General features: G+C 32.2%; 1 protein-coding gene across 5 annotated transcripts in view; it reads left to right on the top strand.

The window, feature by feature from the left end:
- The window catches only part of LOC106874863 (vesicle-associated membrane protein-associated protein A), an 80,255-nt gene that overhangs the window by 56,802 nt on the left and 5,649 nt on the right, over window positions 1-17,804 (top strand). For 2 of the 5 annotated variants that reach the window (XM_014922759.3, XM_089351248.1), the window contains 2 exons: window positions 1,666-1,737; window positions 6,539-6,619. In XM_014922759.3, coding sequence (XP_014778245.1) covers window positions 1,666-1,737; window positions 6,539-6,619 — 153 coding nt within the window. Of the gene's footprint in view, window positions 1-1,665; window positions 1,738-6,538; window positions 6,635-17,804 lie in introns of all 5 variants that reach the window. The other 3 variants (XM_014922758.3, XM_052967392.2, XM_052967393.2) reach the window with 2 other exon arrangements.

The raw sequence follows: 17,804 nt of genomic DNA, 5'->3' as shown, positions 1-17,804 counted from the left end.
AATTAGTAGTTGCTGCAAAGAGATAAATAATGGTGATGCAGTGTCCAAGTGGCACTTAAGGTAAGTAGAAGTGAGTGGGGGTGAGAAACTAGGTGTGGGTGGGAATTTGCATGAGTTATGTGTGTTTTGGGAGGCAGGTGATGGGAAATGAAGTGAGAGAGATAGGTAATGTCTATAGGGATTGGTAAAGGTTGAATCCTGGATGCAGGAATGGCCAAAGGTCAGTGGACATGGAGAACACAGGAGAGATGACGCGTTTGGGTAGACTACAGAGGAGTGGGGAGTGAGAATCGGGTGTAGTGCAGGAGGATAGATTTCAGTGGTCTAGTGTGGGGGATGAAGAGATCACTGTAACATGTAGGTGTAGAGAACAATATTAATGGATGAGAAGATGTGGTATCAGGGATGGGAGGAGCTGCAGTGGAAGAGTTGTTGGTGGGTATGAGTAGGAGATTGGGTGAGAGGTTCATTTGTGCACATAGTTAAAAAAAAAAGTACGCTAACTGTACTTCCAGAAGTCAGTTTTGCCATGATAAAGTAAATCTTAAGTATCACACATATAACCAAACTTCTCAGTCCTTTGTCATCTCCTGTGTGAGGCTCAGGATCCTGAGGTCAGCCTTTGCTTTTCTTTCATGTCTTTCTGGGTCTCCATTGCTCACAAACTCCAGCCACATTTATTGATTGGCACTTTATACAACCAAATCAGCACATGTTCATACCATTGCAGTCTACTTTAATGCACACTACATCTGCAATTCTAACACAAACCTCATACAATTTGCCTATCACTCTGTAGAAAAAAGATCTTTGTTGCCAGCAGTTATAATAGCTCCCTGAACTGTCTCTAAACTGTTTCTCTAAACTTCCATTAAGGCATGGCTCAAACAGTATTCATCGACAAAGATTTTTCTATGACTGGATGCCCTTCCTGCTGCCAGCCTTCAACATGTTTTTTCATGGCTGGACATGTTTTCTTGGAACAACACTGCTTGTAAGATAGTGGTCCTTTTTATTTAACATTCATTGTGTGAAATCAAGATAAAGGGACACACACATGCATACACGTTTGGCTTCCTACAGTTATGTTTGGATTTCTACAGTTTTCATATACCAAATCTACTCTCAAGGCTTTGAGGCTTTGATCAGCCCAGAACTATAGTATAAGACTCTTGCTTAAAGTGCCTCACAGTGGGACGGAGCCAGATCCCTGTGGAAACTTGTCAACCAAATTTTGGAAGCCCATCAGATCTTTCAAATTTCAGTGTGAGCAATATTATATCCATCAATGATGTTGATCCTACAAATGAGGAATTAACATATTTGATGGGAAAATATTTTCTTGTGAATGCATTGATGCCTGAAATGGTGAAAACATTCTGTTCAGTTATGATAGTGCCTGAGCAGCTATATATAAATTTATACATGCATGCATATTTTTTTTTTTTATCAATGACAATTTGCTGAGCAAAGTGATAGTGGGTACACTTGTTTATTATAATATATATTCTTTTTAAATACTTCAAATTATGTAAATATCTACTTGTATTTTTTGTTTCCTGATTTCTTATGAACTAAGTATATGTTCAGAATATTTTGAGTGTTTTTATATAGATGTGTATTTTTTTCAGAATTTTTAAGATTCCAACTTAATTTATTTTTCAGTGGAAAGATGTTTCCCCTGAGAACTTGATGGATTCTAAACTTAAGTGTGTGTTTGAAATGCCTCCTGTAGAAGTAAGTAAAGTTTTCAGAAAAAAAAAAAATTTTCTTTTTTAGATTTATAAGAAGTCTTACAATCAATAAACCTCAGATTCCTTTTTAGAGCCAGGAAAAATGCTATAAACAGTCACAACCCATACACAAAGGATAAGTATATCTTAAACCAGAGGATTGCTGAAACACCTAGGAAGATGTCCTGTTGTCCTTTCTAGAGACCCATACATTTTGGACAAACATAAAAAAAAATGCTGTCTGCCTAATTGTCAATTGCTGACACTCCTCAATCACATGTTCACCATTGACCTGTTTTCCTTGTCCCTGCTACCTAGGTTTGTCCAATCCTTTTAACTTACTGATTAAATATCAACTCCAGCTAAAGTCTCTATTTGAACTCTCTTCCCTTATTTTTGCCCTGCCCCTACTCTACTCCAGATTTTGTACTAAATACTTAGCCTCATCTTTTTTTTCCTCTGAGCTGCAGCTTTCTGACCTTTTCTACTTATTCTTGTTTTCTTGGCAATCACTAACTTGCAAGGTTTTAACCCTTTTGTTACTATATTTCTAATTAGAACACACTTTGTGTAAAATTCTAAAATAATTGTGAATTTAGACCAGTTTCATAAGACAACAATTGACGTGAATGTGGTTTTTGGAACGCAACAAAATATTCAATAAATTTATTAAATAATTTTTCCCACAAAGCGAATCTTGTTACTGATAAATTTGACAAAATGTGAAATTTATTAAAATTTTGTTTGAATATCACCTTACTAAGTAAGTTATTAACTAATTATATTAGTTAGCTATATAATATGAAAATGAAGAGGAATTGGACACAGGTATACCCAAAATGTTGAAATTTGAAGATCAAATAAATTAACCTGCACATAACAAAGTAAAATAAATTCATGCAGGTAAATACACACAATCACAATTTGTCACTCATTTTGCTGGTCAATTAGAATTACAGGTAAAAAAAAAGAAGATAAATTTGAAATGATATTTTATAAAATCAAATTATATCTAAATGGGTGGGTACACCTAAAAATTGATAAAGATAGCTTTTATTTATTGCACCCATATCTATAAATGGGATATTTTTCTACTTAGAGCATTGTATTTCCTCAATATTAAACTGTATTTATTTAGCCCCCCCCCCCCTTCTAAAAATAAATTGCAGTTTAAATTAAAAAAAAAATTTTTTTGTTAACAGAGGTTATGCACAGATACTTGAATTCTATTTTGAAATTAGAATGAAATGATATTGTTTTAGATGGGGTCAGGTGAAATATTAAAACCCGGAAAAACAGGAAAAGTATATTATGCAACGAACCATTTCTTATATTAATTTAATTGGTTATAATCAAACAGTATTTCCATTTTCTTGTCTTTTTTCCAATTTGAATATTTTAATGTATAAATTCCATAAAAAGAAAACAAAATATAAACACAGTTATTATGTACTGTAGCAAAGAGACTCTGCATAGAACAAATAATAGTGGTAGACTGGTTCACATTACTGGCTAAATGAATTACTGCATGATTTTAGACAGATATATTGAACTATTAGAAAATCCTACTCTGTTGCATTTAAAATTTAGACATTGAATTGTTAAAAAATAATGTTAAACATTTGTTTCTATTAATGTTCTACAATTGCAAAGGATAAATTAAAAAAATTATGAATTGATCGAAAAATATAACACTGGATGCACAAATGGCATGGATATTACAATTTTCAATTTTAAACTACTCAAAAGTAGGTCTCCATCTGTTATGTGGTATGACCATAGTGAACATGAATTCACTTCTAGATATTAACAAAAGTAATAAAAACCATTAACCTGCAGATTCATTTTAACTGACAAAGTGGTAAGATTCAGTAACTTACCATTTTCAAAATGAAATAGAATTTTGCAACAAAAATTAGGTTTAATCACATGTAATGTAGAAAAAGGGCATACATCTTAGGTATCACTTTTTTCTCTTTTTTTTAATAAGACATTCGTTCAAGTTCTTTTCCTTTTGATTTCTAACTTGGCACAATGCCTTGTATCATTAAGAAGACTAAGTCTAGTGGAAGTCAATGTCTCCAATTGATACTTTCCATCTTGATGATCTGCAAGTTTGCTGTAAAAGTGGGTTTGCAAATGAAGAAATTGATGTTGGGTATGATAGTGCAGACATTAGAAATGTATAAGATAAAAATGCCAGTTAACATAAATAGCAACATGTAAACTCTACTTGGAGTTGTTCAGTCAGTGATAGATTTAGTGTTACTTTTCAGTGTTTATACTGAAGCAGTCTTGTTCTATGATAGTAAGGTATATAGCAAACGGGAAACGTAATAGATGTTGGAAATCACTCTCTTCCACAATTTGCATTTGGAGTTCATTCTCCACTAAGTGTATGTATGTATATATGATTGCTAAGAGCACAGACTTTCTCAGCTGATAAAAGTTTATGTTCAAAAATATTTTGATTGGATATGCTTTGAATTATAAAAATGAAGCTACAGAGCTTAGCCAAAGACATAGATTTCACAAATTAATGACCTGGCCAGGTGCAATATTACAATATTTCCGACAATCATTGCTCACTGTACCAGGTCACATTGAGCTGGAAACTTTGGAAAATGTGATGTTACAATACAGTTATTCACTGAGTGCATTGGTCACCTTGGGTCGCTTTTAGAAATGGGCCAAGAGTAGACAGGATTCCAACAAAAATGTAGGAAAATGGCAAAGAGAAACATTGTATGTAGTCCTTGTTGACTTAAACTTTTGGTTGGGCTTGTGGCAGATGTTAAGAAGGCTCAGATTTAATGACATCCGATAAACACTGGTAAAAGTGCTCAGGCCATCCTGGTCTGTCCCAGCTTTACACAGTTTGGATGGCTGTGTGCTTTGTCAGTGATGTTTGAGAAAGCATGCTGTAAAGTAAATGTATACTGAAGATACTTGATGCTAATCTGCTTAAAGTATTGTACCTGAAAGCTATGACAAATACCATCTATGTTAGTAAGAGAATTGTTGTTCACTGAAGTTCATATCCTTATCTTTGTTAGTGTAATTACAAAGTTTAATTCTTTGCCAGCCAAATCCGGATTCAATCCAAGTGGCACAGCTTGAATACAGTCATCATTAGATGGCAGGGTCTGGCAGAGGTCAGCCAATTACAAACGATGGTATGTCAACTCATTGATGAACTCAATCACAGGATGAGCAGGGCCAGCTCAGCATTTGGAAGGTTGAAAGAGTAACAAGCATGTGTTGACTCAAATGAAGCACAAAGTATGCCAGGCAATAATATTATTCACTCTATTATAGAGGTTGCATGCATGAATAATGATTAAAAAAAACTGCATGCATTTCAGGTCATGAAAAGATAAGGTTGCAAATATCCTCAGTCTTATAGAAAGCCAATCTTCTGAACATTGTAGAAATATTGGTACATTTAAGTCTCCACTAGTTTTGGCATGTTAGTTACCAGGATAGTCTAATAATAGTTACCTGGGTAATACTAGAGAAACTAGGGTGGACCCCAGTTTGAGATACATGGCTAAACATAACTTGAGAGATTTGACATGATACTCATGGCAGCTATGAGCAGAAAGCACTGGAAGTGGTAGATTTACTTCTAACTCTTGACGTTTCCTATGGACAGTCATCATCAACTATTAGTGGTCATGTATGTTTGTAACTCCATAAATCATTTTACTGGATAAGTTTTAAGAAAAATGCCTGTGGAAAATGATGTAACGCTCTAACAGAATAGTTGGCTTAATTCTCTGAGTAGAACAAGATCCAACTCATTTGGTATTGTGATACTTGACTGCTAGATAGATATGGATGTTCTCTCTAGTGGTTATAACTCCAAAAGCATAGAATTTAGTCATGCTGTGAAAAGTAAACAGTGGTTACACCACAGATTTAGCTATTTATAGTATATACAGGCTTTTCAGCTATTTCTAATTTATATAGACTTAGCTATTTATAGTGTATGCAGAGTTGTTTATAGATTTAGCTATTTATACTGTATATAGATATAGCTATTTATAGTGTATACTAACTTGTTTATGGCTATTTATAGTGTATTTAGACTGTTTATAGGTTATTTATAATGTTGGTGCAGGCATGGCTGTGTGGTAAGAAGTTTGCTTTCCAACCACATGGTTCTAAGTTCAATCCCACTGTATGGCACCTTAGGCAAGCATCTGCTATAGCACTGAGCTGACCAGTGGTAGAAACTGGTAGAAGCCTTTTGTATGTGCGTATGATAGAGTCTCTCCTTGCCTGAACCTCATGTAATGGTTATAAACGAATGTCACTGTCATGCATGCAGTGTCCTTCATTCCCAATCCTCCATAAAAACATGTCTGGTTATGGAGAAAACTTACTTTACTTTTCAGTGGGGCTAAATTGTATACTTGGTAAAATGGTAATAAAATGAAAATGGCATCAAACATCGGAAACTAGAAAAGAGTATGCTATAAATACTTTGTGAATATATTTAAGATAGAGTTAGACTTACATCATGTTTTTGCTGCTGTTACTAACATTGTTAAAAATAACCAGCCTCTAACATTGTTACAAATAACCAGTTTCTAACCGCTTTATAAAAAGTTTCATCCTAAGTGTTTAAAATACTAAATACAATGCATGATGTAATGGTTGTTATTTGCTAAGTATATCAGTACTTTTGCAAATGGCGGAACGTTTACTTAAAACTGGTATGATTAAACTATGCATGTTTTTAATCTACCCTGTGTTGTGCAAGAAACTGAAATGTTGTGCTCCTTTTCCCCATCATCTAGAACAATGTGGAGGTGCTGGAAGAGGCAGTTAACCAAACTAATGCGAAACATGCACAGCAAGAGCGACAGGCATCTCCTAAAGTAAGTTTTAAAACTGTAGGTATATTTTTGGAAATTTTGTTGGCACCTTCTAATTATTATCGTTGATTTTTATCTTAATTACAAAATTGTGAATTTTTGTTTCATTTACATGTAAATAGAAAAAACAATCCTATGTTGTCACCATAGCTTATTTTAACATTTTTAGTAAATATGTTGCTGTTTATTTTAGCTAACTTCTTTTCAGGGATCTTAAAACATATCGAAAAGGTTAATTAGAATTGATAAGTGCAATCCTCTCACTTAGGAGCACTAGGTCCTTAAATTAGCTTCTGTTCTAATTTCTCAAAATATGAAAACAATTCTATGCCTCAACCTCTTTTATTTAGCTTCTTATTTATTATTATTATTATCATCTTTTTGTTCCACATTTCTAAATTGATAGTTTACACGAACCTTTCTGATTATATCTGTCTTCAGTCATTCAATTGAAGACACCCACTTTAATTTTGCACATTCAGTCAGTATCTTGCTTTTGAAATTTTACTTTTGCAAAGTTGTTGCCCTTGATATCAGCAAACTTTTCTACCTTGTATGGCATAAAATAAAAATGACAATGCTACTCTTTTTCTATTAACTCCTTCAGCTGAAGCTTCCTAACGAATCACTTGGTAATTTTGTTTCATGTATTATCTAACTAACTTTCTTTCATCAACACCATACCTCTGCTTCCTTTGTGCCACCCTACTATCAGTTTTTACATACCAACCTCGCCCACACAATCTAGGCATCTATCATAATGGAGACTGCAATTTTCTTGCAAAAGTTGTTGTTCTCAAAACAGACATTTTCATGTTTCGGTAAAATAAAATTTCAACATCCTCTCTGCAAATGAACAGTGCACAACATGACTGTTTTCTTTAAAGACTCTACACCTCACAGTTTCCAATCTCTTACAGAGAGGCTCTGAATTACTTCTGAAGGAGTTTAAGTTGGAACATTGAAAATTTGTTTTAGTACCTGAAATAATTTCAACCTTGAACAACTGCTAACTCTGTTAAAAATAGATATACTCTACACTACAAAAATGTCTACAGATTTTGATGGGATATCTGCTGTTTGTAGACTTGGTCTTTTCTACCTAATAGTGGCATTTGCTTACCACTGACTGGCCTACTATCAAATTTCTGGACTCATCTACACTTGAAATGCATTTAATATGCTAATCCCCCTTCTATACCAACTCCTGTATCCTGAGAACTCTTTTCCTGACTATTTTTATTTCCTCCAACTACAATCTTGTCACAGTTCAAATTAATCATCATTCAATACTCTTCGTGTAAGAAGCCTTAAGATACATCTTTAAAAACAAAATGACATTAAATATATTAATGTATTGCCATTTGTTTGTATTGTACTTTTTTCACCAGATGTTAAAAGAAATGATAGCCTTGTTAGATTCAAGTTTTTAATGCTTATTGCAGCTTTACTCCATGTCAGTATTTGTGTACTTTCTTTCCGTTTTTAATGTCAGATTTATATTTTGTGAGAATAAAACAGTGAAACTGTCTTTCACTGTAGTTCCAATAAAAGTATATGCTTGTGTTTAAGTGTATATTAGAGTATCCAATGAGGCTTTTTGTGTTGATATTGCTAAGTTTGGGCTATATAGACAATGTTGATAAATGTTTTTCTGATTGAGGTTAATATTGATATTCCAAACCTGACCACTTTTCTACAAGCAGGCACTTAATAGTGGTCTTGGCTTCTTGCAATGTTGGCAGATTTAAAAAAAATTATTTTTGCCAACTAGCAAAACACAACATAGCCACAAAACAAAATATTTTTGAGAACTTTCTTTCAAAGTTTGATATGGTATGATGTTCACCATTAGATTGAGTTGTTCAGTAAAGTCATGTTTAACAGTAGCATGTTTTTCGTTTAACGTCCGCTTTCCATGCTAGCATGTGTTTGATACAACTAAAAGGCCCGATTATCATAGTAGGCCGATGCTAGTATTCTGGCTCAATTTCTGGCATCACAAAAGTTGAGATTAGTAGTGGTATGTCAAGACATTCTGGGAATGTTGCACATTAACATTTATAGGTTGCCAGATCAACTCTTGCAGTTGCATTCTTGACAAAGAGTCTTAGATAGTGTACAAATGAAGGGTTACCTTCTGATTTGCTTTGTCAGTGAACCAGGAAAAGTTTTTTTTTTTTTTTTTTTTGCTGCACATGTATTTTTGGATTTGCTGTAATGCGTCTCAAGAAATTTATAGCAGAAGCATATTTTGGGCAGTTTTGAGTTCGATTGAAATTCTCAATGAAAATGAATGGGAGAAGTAAATCAAGGCTGTCATGTGTGAGTCAATTTTTATGTGACATCATGGCAAACTCTGCCTGACTTTGTCGGTGTAAAAGTTGCAAAAGTTCAACTCTGGTTGCATCAGTTGTATCTTGTACAGCAATATTGCAGCTGAATTTGAGTTGGAAGTTGACATTGCTATAGCCCACCATTTGAACAAAAACAGAAATAAAAGTGTTAAAATTCTTTCCATTTTACAAAGATGAAATAAATGATTGCATTATTAGACTTTGATTTTCAAAGATTTTTGCAACATTATTGTATGACCTCAACATTGATGTAGCTTCTCTCATCTTTAGCTCCAAATTGTCAGAACAAAGTACTGAAGCTGACTTTGTCTCTTTTCCTGATTCAGTACAAATTAAATGTTAATGCACGTGTGTTTATCACATTGTCTTGATATAAATATATTTTAGGTGGTGGGACTGTTAAGATTACCTTGTATGTTTATTGTAACTAAAAATGTTTCAATCTCCAACCATTTTCTAGAAAACTACTGTGTGTATTTATATATGAAAACAGTGGGTTGGCAGGAGTGGAGGAAAGCATTTGCATGAAAACTTTCATGCTTTCTTCATTAAAATGAATTAAGATGGCATCAGACATATTTATTAAAATAAATAGAAACATTTACAAAGGGAACCATATTTTTTCTTTTTTTTTGCTTAATGTCTATTTCACAATTATTGAAATGTAATATATATTTTAGCTCACAATTTGTGAGAATTCCATCAAGTATGTTTATCATGATACTGAAATAAAAGCCCTCATAATTTGCACTGTACCCTGTTATATGTAATTTTGCTTTTGAGTGAAATACAATATAATGTTTCACAGGATGGGGAAGTAAGATCACTTTAAAATAGTCAGGGTGTGAACTATATTCATAATTGAATATAAACATTTTTGAACTGCTAAGATATTGTAATATAATACTAGTTTTTGCTGAAATAGATGTAAATGCTTTGAGTAAATGAAACCTGCAGTGATTTCATTTACCGCTTATAATACCATAGTAAATTTATATTACTCTTGTATAAAAATGTTGGTTAAAGATGGAGTGAGTGTATACTGTTTGTAAAAAGATTTAATTTTGGAGTGTCAAATTCTATAGTTGCTATCAAATGTGGTCAGCTAAATTTTAAATGGTCAAGAAAAAAAAAAAAAAATGCTTATCTGGGTTAAAAGGAAATTAAAATATGGTTTGACTGAATAAGTTTAGCATTGATAGTTTTGATAGGTCTATAAATTTATTTTCATGAGTGTTTTGTTGGTGAAATGCCAATCACCACATCATGACTAATGCTTGATTCCTATTTCTTAACTTGATACGTAGTACTAGTCAGGCAATTAGTTGGAAATGGGCTATGGAAATGCTGCTGACTGCTTGATTGCAACTGCCTCAGCAGCGGCTGGAGATGTTTTCCAATATAGCATCCTTTGGGATTTTGTGTGAATTTCATTTATTTTATCCTAAATTTTTCTATTACTCTGTCATGCTTTATGTCCTTGTTTTCATTTTTTATCCCTTTATTGCTGTTCAGAATCATTGCATCTCAGAAAATATAGATTTATAGTTGTTAAAGGCTGTAGAGTAAGTTCCTGTGTTCAAGGATTGTAACATGACCTACACTGACATATGTACTTTATTTCAATCATTTAACCATTACTAAAGTTATTAATGGAGAAATTGTTGCTTCTAATTTTTTTGCAATTATAAATGTCAACAACCCTTGTATCCTCTATGGCAGAGATTATTTATCATAATAGAAATGATATATTGTGAAAGTTAAAAATGAGCATGTTTGCAAGTCCGTTGAATATATATATACTTCAACCTTCTTGACTATAACAAAATGTCAGAGTCCAAAAGGTATATGTCATTTATGATATCTTTAATAGAGGTTACATCAAGTTTTCTAAAATGGCTAAGATTTGGTGCTTATTCTATTTTTGTCTCTGAAAAGAAATTATAATATTCAATGTAACAACTTCATTGTGCTTATTTTATGATTCTCATTATCATATATTGAATATCTTGTGCATCACTTAAAAAAATTTTGATTTTTCTGCATTTTGTTCAAGTGGCCATTATGTGAAAATATAGTTAAGATTGTTTTTGAATTTTTATCTGAATGGGTTTGAATAATTTTTGTAAATCGTTAAGTTCTAAAAGATTTTTTAAAAAAATGGTAATAATAATAACAACAATCTGTTGTAACATTTATTGAATGGTTGTACACAACAGTTTATCTTGATCACTTCATTTGTAAAAATCTACAATTTCTTAGAACTGGCTCTGCTTTACGTATTTTCTTGTTATGTATGAATATGTTTCACACAAAATACTGAATCTATTTGCATTATATTAATAACTCCTCTTATAGAAAACAACTGATACTTTTAATATCCACTTTCTTTTCTGGCTCATTTGTACTTGTCTCTTTTTTTTTTTTGCACACTCAGTTATTATACTCACATTATTCCATATTTCTTTCAGGCACTCCTTCGACATTAGTAACCCATATGTCATATAATATGCTTTTCATCCATTTATGTTTTCATAGTTAAAAGAGGGCTGTACCGTAAACTTTTCCCATTTGTTTGCATCTAATACAGGATATCTACATTGATTAGATGTGTTATCTTATTTAGTCATGGGAAGAAGGGCAGCACCCTTGATCTTATTTTGCTGGCTCTGAGACAAGCAAGATGAAGCTTTGACTTATGGGTTGATACAATAGTAAGCAGCATGATATCTTGTCTGAATGCTGAAAGCACTTATAGGTCAGGTGGATCAACTGGGTGATGGACTGGCTCTTTTACTCAGAATTAAGTACACTTCATCTGATGGCTTATCATCTGCTCAGTTTTACTCATGACTTTTGCACAAGACACTGCTCAGTGCTGTGCATTCGTATTAGCGTGGAACCATGTGATTGTGAAACATACTTCTGGACACCTGAGTTAGAGCCTAGCATGATGTTACTAATTTTAAGATTTGACTTATATTACACATTAGTGTTAGATGACAACAATAATGAAACCGATGACTTATGCACCCACCCTACAACCCCTTTCCCAAAAATGGCAATGCAGGCCCTGCTGTCATTAGTGCAGCTGCTCTTAGTAGCTTAATACTCCTTTTTCTGTAACTACATCGTAGAGAAAACCTCACTTTCAGCTGAGACTATGACTGTGAGCTTAACTCTGTTGACAATGAGAACAACATTTATGCCTAACCACCTTAGACTGTTGTCCTTACTGCAGACAGCCTCTAAAAATAAAAAAAATCTTCCCCACCAAAATAGTATTAAGAAAAAAAGTAAATGTCAACTCCACAAACCAGAATGATGGTTGCCAATGTGGAGAGGAGTTATTGGATGAAAAACTGGTGCAGGTCAGAGAAGACTCTCTAGTCCTGTTGCAGGTATCTTTAGAGCTAGTAAAATGTGCCTAGCCCCTGTTGTAAAGTGGTTGATGATAGGAGGGGCATTCGACTGTAAAACATGATATACTCTTCAATGACTGATAGTCTTCTCTATTGGTATATGTCTCATGTGACAGAGCCATGACAAGTAACAAGATACTATTGTCTAAACCATGTCAGCATGGAGAAATGGATGAAAATTGATGTTTGTGATATTTGATACTGTTTCGTGTTTTAAATGCAGTATGCTGAACAAATTAAATTTCAATTATTTTTAAAACAGTTTAACTATCAAAGCATTTCCTATGATGGCAGTGTTCTTTATGTCTGTAGATTGATAAATTATATACTAGTGTTGTGCTAAATTAGTGCTGTAGCCTGAAGGGTCAAAATATTCACCTTGTGTTTGGTGAAGTAAATTATGATGAGAAATGAGCTCTTAATTAGAAATCTGAATTTTAGTTATTTGTATGCTTAAAGCTTGTAACTTGCAAACATGATTAAATACCTATTCCCATTAGAACAGTCAAAATTGGTAAAGTATTAAGGTATTAGGCAACTAGCTCATGACTAAGAAGTTTCTATTTCACTGCATGTGTTTCTTTGTTTTTTTCTGGAAAAGATAATTTACTTGCTTCAGTTCATTTATAGCTGAAAAGGCACCAGGCTTTCTAAGATGTTGCCTACAATAGAATAAGCACCCTGTTTAAGAGAATCTCTCTCATCTGCTTAACATACAAAAACTGAAGTTAAGAACAATCTCTAGGCTTTAATGACCAACAAAGAGTTCAGTTTTTAAATATTTATCATAAATTGCAATGAATAAGATTGTCTTCCTTTTTGCCTCAGCAACACTATAACCATAAATAAATAAAACAATTGGTTCTGTTGTAATATAACATTCTTCATACTTGAATGTACTTTTTTTTTTTTTTTACTTAAATTTATTTGCAGTTCTACCTCTTCATTCTAACAACAGCTAAAAGTGTTGCTATGACACAAGTTTAAAATAGCGCCAAGTAGCTTGCTAAAGAAAGCTGCTATGGTTTCATGGCTCACCTAACAATGAAAATTCCTCTTGTTAGTAACTGATCACTTGCTAGAGATTGTAATGAGAGAAGTCTGCTTGAATGTTGTAATGAGCTATGTTTCTTCATGATTGGTAACTGTTCACTTAGAACTATAAATGATGTTTTCAGGTCCAGAAGTATATGATGTTTTGTTTTCCAGGCTCCTTAAATTCTTGTCTGCTTCAAGAATAGCTCTGTTCTAGTACATTCTGTGAGACATATGTGGTATCCATTGCTCTTGGCTTACTGAAAAACAAAATTAGCATTTGTTTTGTTTTATAGTGCAAGAAACTTCCAAATTGCTTTGCATGTTCCTATTATTTCTATTTATATTTAGTTCAGTGAAATGTTTGTATGTCATATAAAATTGTGTTTATAGAGAAAGCATATTTATTTATATTAAGTACATCCTAAAGTATGCTTGAAATAATGCTTTAATTCATTTTAAGTTTGTATGTGAAGGTTTTTTTTATAAGAGAGATTTTAAGTGTTACAAAAATTTTCCTTGATTGTTGTTAGTTGTGAGAATTCTGGCCTCATATGCTACATATAAGGAATAAAAGTTACTTCCATGTAACAGTTAACTGAACTTATGGGTAGATGCACTTCCTTAGAAAAAAATTTACAGATTTACTCAACCTATAAAAATGTAAAATGTTGAGAAGAGACTATCAAAGTTGTGCCAATAAAAGTTGCATAGCTACTTATTTTATGATGTAAGCCATGATATCCATTATAGGAAGTTTATGTATGTCCTTAAGTAATGACTTGGGAATGGGGTGGGTTCTGTTGGTTTATTAGAACAAGAAAAGTAATTTACTGAAATGAAATAAACATTTAACTACATCATTTCATGTTACCTTTAGTCAATACCAGTTGAAATCAAGCACCAACTTGATAGCTTTTAGCCTAGTTTGTGTCATAACTTGCATTATATACCATTCAAATTTTCTCTAACCAATTTAATTCTTGGATATCTGAGGCACTACATAAACTGTATGCTAACTATATATATTTTTTGTCCCTTAAAAGTGTGGTCATAAACTTGATTAGAAGACCAAGTAAGATGAGTTAACATTAGCTTTCCAGATTTGTAACTTGAATTTTAGAGACTTGTGTTGAGAATATTTTTATTATTGCCTTCATTTGGATTTATATAAGTTATGACATAAACTAGGTTTAAGAAGCTATCAAGTTGGTGTTGGCCAAAGATTATATGGAATTATGTAGTTAAATGTTATTTAAGGAAGTTGGGGCCTAGCTGAAGTGATCAAATATATAAGAACTAGGGTAGAGCTTTTTTATTAAATGGTTACCAGTATAGAAATGTAGACGTGAAGATATCACAAGAATGATGATTTATACTTTAGAATATTAAATTGTCAAATTTATTCTTTGTTTCATTAGATTTCAACAACAATGCATTAGATATATTTTTATCTTTTAAATATTAGCATTAGCTTCAAAATATCCTTCATTGTAAAGTTTTTTACTTCAACACAAAGTATTTGGTGTTTTTATATAATGACTACTAGAATCTCCCAATACCAACTGAGAGAGATACATGTTCAAAAGTTGGAATTGAGCATTTTTATGTGTTGCTACTTTAAAGGTAAGACTTTACCTAAAAGAACCATGTAGTTTCTAAATAGTCTGATAATAATGAATGGTGCACATTAGCATTTAAACTGGCCATATCAGGCCTGAATAGTGTATCTGTTCTATGTTCAAAATGGCTAGATCCAGCCTCTCACACCTCCTCTATCTACAATATCATTCTAAAAATAAGCAATCACATCATTGAAATCTCAAAGCTATGAAATGATATATAATTAATTGAAAATGTGAATAAAACAGGTGTTACATATGACAGAATAATCTGAATGCTAAAGGGTTAAATGTTTAAGTGCACTTGGACAGGCAAAGAATCGAAAAATGTGCATTTTGCACAAGCCTTCTTAACTGTAAAAAGTAATCCTTTTGGATATGTTCTGTTATTTAACTAAGACAAAATAGTTATTTTCCTATTATCTCTTACAGTTTTCCCAATATTAATAAAGTAAATCTTTTGTTGCGATCTGGAGCAGAGCCATGTTGCAAAGTGCTGTCTGATTACTTTCTAAGAATAGTTTTTTTAATGACTCTCTTCATCAGATCTGTAACTTGATTATTAGCATTTGCTTCCTTGAAATCTTAAACTTTTCCAGTTTTCTACAAAAATGTACAAGCATCAATAAACTTACCTTAGCAGAATGTTGTATTTTGATTCCTAAATACTATATGAATTTCTAAACCCATTCTAGTGAAAAATTTCATTTATGATTTCCTTTTCAGTATATGTGATAATATCCTTTTGTTGCACAGAGAATTCTAGAATAAAAAAAGATCACTGTATTATACATTTGTCTATATTAGAAAATTTATTATAAACAATTTTAGTGACTTAGGACTTATCCCTCCTATTTTTGTAAAGTTTTAGAAAGTAAGTTATTGTTTGATTGAGTATGGTGTAATTTTCATATGAGATTGTGTATAGGAAATGATAAAAAATGTTTGGAGTAATTTTAGAATGTGCAAAGTATAAAGTTCATGCACTCTAATTATATTTATGAATTTAGCATTTAGATGTCAGAAACCTACCCATAATCTGTTTCATTTTTATCCCAGCATGAGTTATTAACATCAATAATTAATTTATTATTGAATGACATTAAATTTGTGTTAATAATTATATACTGTGTAAGCTGATATGTTACATTGCCTGATAAGTTTTAAAAAATGCCATATATTATTCACATTTGCAAAAGTGTTGATAGACACAACTTCATTCTAATTGTCAATCATGATGGATTATACAATATCATCCTATTCCCTTGGTTTTTATTTCCTCTTACATTCTAAATAATTTAAGTTGGCCTTTTTCTTTCAGTACCGAGGTAGGTCAATGAGTTACTCGAGAGAAAATGAACAACTAGTGAAATAATTTTTTTCCCTTTCTTACTAAATGTTTACATATAATATTTTATTTCAGCTCTGTTATTGTTTAACCTGATTTACAAGATTCTTCTTTTCTAAATATGCTACATTATGATTTTATAATTGTTTACATAACAGTTGTAAGATCATCATGTTGGTGATAATGGCAGGAACCAAGGGAGTAATTTTAATGCTTGTGCATATAAATAGAGCAGGATAGTTTATTCCCATTTATACGTATGGCTTATATAACGAACGATGATAAAACTTAACTACACTTTGTACTGACATAATCCTCAAAAGCTTTTTGCTTAGATAATCCAATATTTATATTACTTATTCATTTTCTACCTCACTAAAGTTACTGGGCCAAATTTAACTCGTATCTTTGATAACAATTATTTAACAAAATGCAGTGATAAAAATAAAATGTTTTCCATCTCCATCTTTTAAAATCATAATTGTAGATATGTTTTAATTCTAATTTAAAAAAAAAATATGAATGTGTTTTAAGACTGTCAAATTATTTAGGACAAATTGTTTTAGGACCGTCAAATTAAGTTACAATTTTTATGAAAGTCCATAGATTAAGTGTATAGTTTGAGGAAATTGTTACCTGCTGCAGAGAGTATTGCTTTACCCCTATTTTTCCATATCCAGTGTGGGTTGTATGGGTTTGCTCCAGCACACTCACCATGTGCTGTTCTACTTCGTATTCTACAGACTCATTTTTCTATATGAAAGTATTTCTAAACGTGCTTTAAAACAATGTCATACCTCTCTCTAGGAGTTATAAGCTCCAAATTGTTTTAGAGCAAAATTAGAATTTTTTTAATATAGAATTAAGTATATCGTGTTGACCTAATCTGTTCTTGAAATGCATCCAAATATTTCAATGATATTGAAAGGACATGCTTGTTGAAAATGCAGTAGTGTGGTAGAAAATTTATTTTTTTTAATAGAAGTTGCTGAAGTCTGAACTCTGTGAATTTACACTGATTTGATGACAATGAAGATGGTAAATGAACCAGGTTTTATGGAACAAGGAGTAGATTTACTGAAATTCTTATGAACCTGAAAAGTAATGTTACTATGTTAATTTTAGCATAATCATTCAGCATTACTATCAAATGTAATTCTTATTTATTCACTTTATTTTGAATTAGTCAGGTATTATCTCATAGCTTTGAGATTTCAATGGGATTGCTTGTTTTTAGAATGACATTGTAGGGTAGGTATGTTAGGCTGGATATGACCAGTTTAAATGCTAAAGGGTTTAATTTGCTGTTGGTCATCTTAGGAATGGCAAGCACACAACAATTTTTGTGGATTTTAGCTGTGGCCATGCTAGAGTGCCACAAAATTAGTTTGAAATATAGATTTG

This window comes from Octopus bimaculoides, chromosome 4 (assembly GCF_046866305.1).
Source record: "Octopus bimaculoides isolate indiv1 chromosome 4, ASM4686630v1, whole genome shotgun sequence".
NCBI classification, from domain to species: Eukaryota; Metazoa; Mollusca; class Cephalopoda; order Octopoda; family Octopodidae; genus Octopus; species Octopus bimaculoides.
This window is presented reverse-complemented; position numbering and strand designations above follow the sequence as displayed.